General features: G+C 45.1%; 1 protein-coding gene across 1 annotated transcript; it reads left to right on the top strand.

Annotated features, from left to right (window-relative positions):
* Positions 1 to 211: 211 nt before the first annotated feature.
* Positions 212 to 1,150, top strand: LOC309360485 (olfactory receptor 1K1-like; the record flags this gene model as incomplete). Its single annotated transcript, XM_081895037.1, has 1 exon — positions 212 to 1,150. The coding sequence occupies one exon, from the start codon at positions 212 to 214 to the stop codon at positions 1,148 to 1,150; it is 939 nt and encodes a 312-aa protein (XP_081751163.1).
* Between the last annotated feature and the right edge of the window lie 3,445 nt (positions 1,151 to 4,595).

Here is a 4,595-nt window from a genome sequence, read left to right as displayed (position 1 = left end):
GTGCTTTACACGCTGGATAGTTGCACGGATTGAGCTGTGCAGGGAGAGGGCAGATTTGTTTTTCATGCTTTCAAAAGTCTGCAAGGCATAGGAAACCCTTTTTGTAGAGAATGTGCCTAATAAGGCTTTAAATACATCATATGCACTGGGTGAACTGCTTGCAGAGACTTCATGAATTTTAATCTAGTTCCCTTTCAGGCTCCTCAGAGACATGGCCAGTGCAAACCATTCCACTCACTCTGACTTCATTCTCATCGGTCTGTCCTCCCAACCAGGACAGCAGAAGTTCCTCTTTGCCATCTTCCTGGTGATGTATATAGTGGGCCTCCTAGGGAACCTCCTGATCATCCTGTTGATCCTTTGTGATGCTCATCTGCACACCCCCATGTACTTCTTTGTGGGGCACCTTTCCCTGGTGGATGCCTGTTTCACCTCCGTCACTGTGCCCAAGATGTTAGTCAACCTGGTGTCAGAAGCCAAGAGCATCTCTTATGCTGCCTGCCTGACTCAAATGTATTTCTTCTTTGCCTTTGGGGTCACTGACAGCTTTCTTCTGGCCTCCATGGCTTATGATCGCTATGTGGCCATCCGTAATCCCCTGCAGTACACCATCATGATGAGTCAAAGCCTGTGTGTGGGGTTTGTGGCCGGCTCCTGGATTGTCTCCCACCTCCATTCTTTGTTGCACATAATCCTGATGTCCCGCCTCTCGTTCTGCGCTTCCCATGAGATTCCCCACTTCTTCTGTGATCACCAGCCTGTGCTGGCTCTGTCCTGCACTGATACCAGCTTAATTGAGATGTTGATCTTCACTGAGGGGGCCTTAGTGGTGCTGAGCCCCTTTGTCTTCATTGTGGTCTCCTATGCCCTTATCCTGGTCACAGTCCTGAGGCTGCCTGCAGGTTCTGGGTGGCGCAAGGCATTCTCTACCTGTGGGGCTCACCTGCTGGTGGTCACCCTCTTTTACGGCACAGTAATTGGGGTCTATTTCCAGCCCACTGCTCGCTACTCAGCAGAAAAGGGAAGGGTTGCCACCATCATGTATACCATTGTCATACCTATGCTCAACCCTTTTATATACAGCCTGAGGAATGACGATGTCAAAGGAGCATTTCGCAAAGCTCTATGCAGGAAGGTGGGAACACACTGAGTGCCTTTCTTCCAAGACACCTTGCTGAACAACACCAATGTTTGAAACCACACCATCCATTGTAACTGAGTTTTCTAGGATTCATGGAACAGTCTCCACGGTTTACAGCCACATTTACATGATGTTAAAAGGTGAATTTCCCTCTGGATTCCAATAGTCATTTTACACAGGAAAATTGTTAGATAAATGCTTGTCAGTGTGCCAAAGGTAGCCATGTTGTCATGGAGTCTACCACAGGGTCACTTTCCAATCATTCCTTTTTGACTGTGGTTTGAGTGACCAGGAAAAAAGTTGGATATGGGAGTATGCTTGGGTGGTTCAGAGCAAGGGCACCATCTGGGGGCCAGGGGGCTGAACACCCTCAAAAATTCGAGGGGGCCCAGGCACCCCTCAATATTTCACACACACCGCCTAGCCCCCAAAGTGGGGGGAACCCGGCACAAGTGGTTGAGAGCAAGCTAAAGACCTGGGGGAGGAGGAGCTGGCTGGAGCATAAAAAGCAGGGAGCTGGGAGGGAAATATATGGTATTTTGTTAAAGGATAAAATATTGTATAATAAAAAGGAGAATTCCCTGGATGTCAAGATCCAGGTTTGGGGCAAGTACTCTCTGGTGAGAGAGCCCCAGCAGAGATCTAAAATCACAAAACATGCAGCGAAGCAAAGTGTGGAAATATATAGTCTTCTAGACCTTTATTGGAAGCTGCCCCTCCCTGCACTGAATATTGTTACCTGCCTGTCTGAGGTGGGAAATATATGTAGGAGCCACAATAAAATGAAAATGTTACCTCAACATTGCCTAGGTTTTCCTATTTTCTTTTGCCCTGGGCTAGACGGGCACATCAAAGACATACAAAAGCAAGGGGGTGAAGGAGCAGATCTAGTCCATCTTCAAAAAGCAGCAATTTCACATTTGGAGCTACAGGTGGTCCTTAATGAAGGGGTTGTTTATGTGTGAGCTCCCATATTTTAAATAAGCATAAGCGACACACACAAAAAGGTGATCCATAATGAGATTTGAGGTCCTTCATACTGGTGGCTTTTAGTGGGCATAGTCTGCAGAATGCCGTTGACACAATAGGATATGCAGGTCCCACTTACCAAACACAATGCATTCTCTGGAAATCATTTGTTGGGCAAACTCCAGCTGTTTTGTTTTGTTTTTGAACATATTTATTGGTTTTTCAATTGATTTACAGCCATCCTTTTCATACATGACAACATTTACAATAAATATTTGAGATCTCTCAATATTACACCATTGAATATGTATGCATAAACAAAAAAAAGTTTCAGCAGGAAGTTAAGGACCTGCACCAACTGAAAACACAGTAGCTTGTCTGTCCCTGAACATCTGCAAGTGCAACCAGTTACCATCATGATCACAAATCATCATGAATGCTCAATTCAAAAAACATCTGGAAGGGCCCTATAAAAGGGGGAAACAATTCATGTTGATATTTATTATCCTATACATTTATTTATCTCCAAGGCACCTGATGTTGCCTCAGGCACCATACAAACACCTCTGGGATCATAACCAAGTCACAAAAGGAACAAGTAATGTGAAAAGAAAGCTTAAAGAAAAACGCTAGATATATTACGAACAATACAGATGTAGATATATTTGCCAGATGAAAAAGGAGTTGTCAAGAGTGGAAAGGGAGAGCAAAGAGTTTCAAGCAGATTCAGAGACTACCATAGTAGACAGCAGCAAATTGACTATTATGTAGCTTTTTATATTATACTTATGAGATCATGCATTTGGATATCTGGCCCCAGAACCAAGCTGGATGCAACAGTGGAAGACTCTCAGTGTTTGTTCTCAGGGAAATTCCTCAGAGAAAAAGGATTCTTTCCCTGGAAAATGGTATAGAGAGAGATCTATATATACCGGTAGATCTCTAATGGTATAGAGAGAGATGATCCTGTTCCAATTTGGAGGCCCCCCCATCCCACATCTGCTATCCATTTTTTTAAAAAACAACAACAACTGTGAGAGATCTTATTCACTGAACTCCTACCATCTAGTTTGTACCATTTGTCACCATTAGGGATGAGAGAGAAATTCAGGGACTTCAAATCCAAAATTTCTGAAACAATATGAGAACCAATACATGGCCATCTTTTGAAATTTCTACTTATCTGACTTTTGCAATGTAATTCTCCAACAAAACAGCATTTACAAAAATGCATATATTAGTGGAAAGTATTAAAAAAAGATATTTAAAGAACTAACATTAAAGTATTATATTAGGAGAAGTGGTTTGCAAAAATGTATGACTTGTTCAAAACTGCATGTGAAAATGTGCTTTCTTAAAAAAAGAACACACAAAAATGCTGACAAATCTTCATTAAGACTCTTTTTAAAATGTCACACATTGTTGCAGAACATTGTGGAGAACTGAATTCAAGACTGGGAAAATGAGAAATGGAGAGAACCCCATCTGACAGATCCTTCCAGCCATGAGTCTTCACCGTGAGTCTTGGGGCCCCTTTTCCGAAAGGGGAAGCAAGAAATAATGGCCAAGTGGAAGAGAAATCATTGGCTTCACTTAGGGCTGGAGGCCCTGTGGCCCTCCAGATGCTGCTGGACTTTAGTTCGCTCCATCCCAACCCCCCCCCCCGAAGGGCCACAATATGGAATCTGACTAGAGTGGGTTATTGGGGAAACAGTAAAGAAAGACAGATAGAGGTGAAATGATTTTCAAAGAGAGAAAAAGCATCATATTACCAGTTGGTACTTCAATCACCTATGTCAGAGGTTTTCGACCTTTTTGAGCCCATGGCTCCCTTGACCAACTACACTCTTTCTGTGGCACCCCTGTGGGGTTCAGGAGCCCAGTTATGTCAGCCCTTGCCTACAGATGCAGCAGCCCCTCAACACTTTTTGAACACCCTCCCATGTGGAGTGTTCCCTCAGCCGCCTCTCCTTGAGAGTCCTCTGGGCAGCTGCTGCTGCCATCCCTGGTCTCTGAGCTGCCCATCCTGCCCCAAAGAGAGATGTCTCCTCACACTGCCCCACAGGGGCTTGGGACTTGTCTGTCTATTCCCAATAGCAAGGGCTGGCAGACTGGCTGGCTGGCCGGCCTAACCTCACCTGCCTGCCTGCCTGCTTGCTTGCTTACTTTGATGCCAGCCTGAGAGGGCACTATTTGCTTGTAGCCAGGGCTGCTGCAACAAACAGCTGTGCAAGCTTTTGGGAGGCAGAGACAAGAGAGGGCATCAGAGGAGGGAGGGAAGTAAAGAGGGACAGAGGCCAGTGTTTCCCACGGCACCCCTGACCATCATTCAAGGCACCCCAGGGTGCCACAGCACACTGGCTGAAAACCACTGATCTAGTGGCAGTTCATTGCATGGCTTGTTGAAAACCATTGACTTATGTGATTGAAAGGGGTGGTGTTGATGTGCCAGGATACACAGCCGCCTTCATTTTCATGGTGAGTT

This window comes from Podarcis melisellensis (assembly GCF_964234715.1).
Source record: "Podarcis melisellensis genome assembly, chromosome: 17".
NCBI lineage: Eukaryota > Metazoa > Chordata > Lepidosauria > Squamata > Lacertidae > Podarcis > Podarcis melisellensis.
The sequence above is the reverse complement of the archived record's forward strand: the minus strand, read 5'-3'. Positions and strand labels throughout refer to the sequence as shown.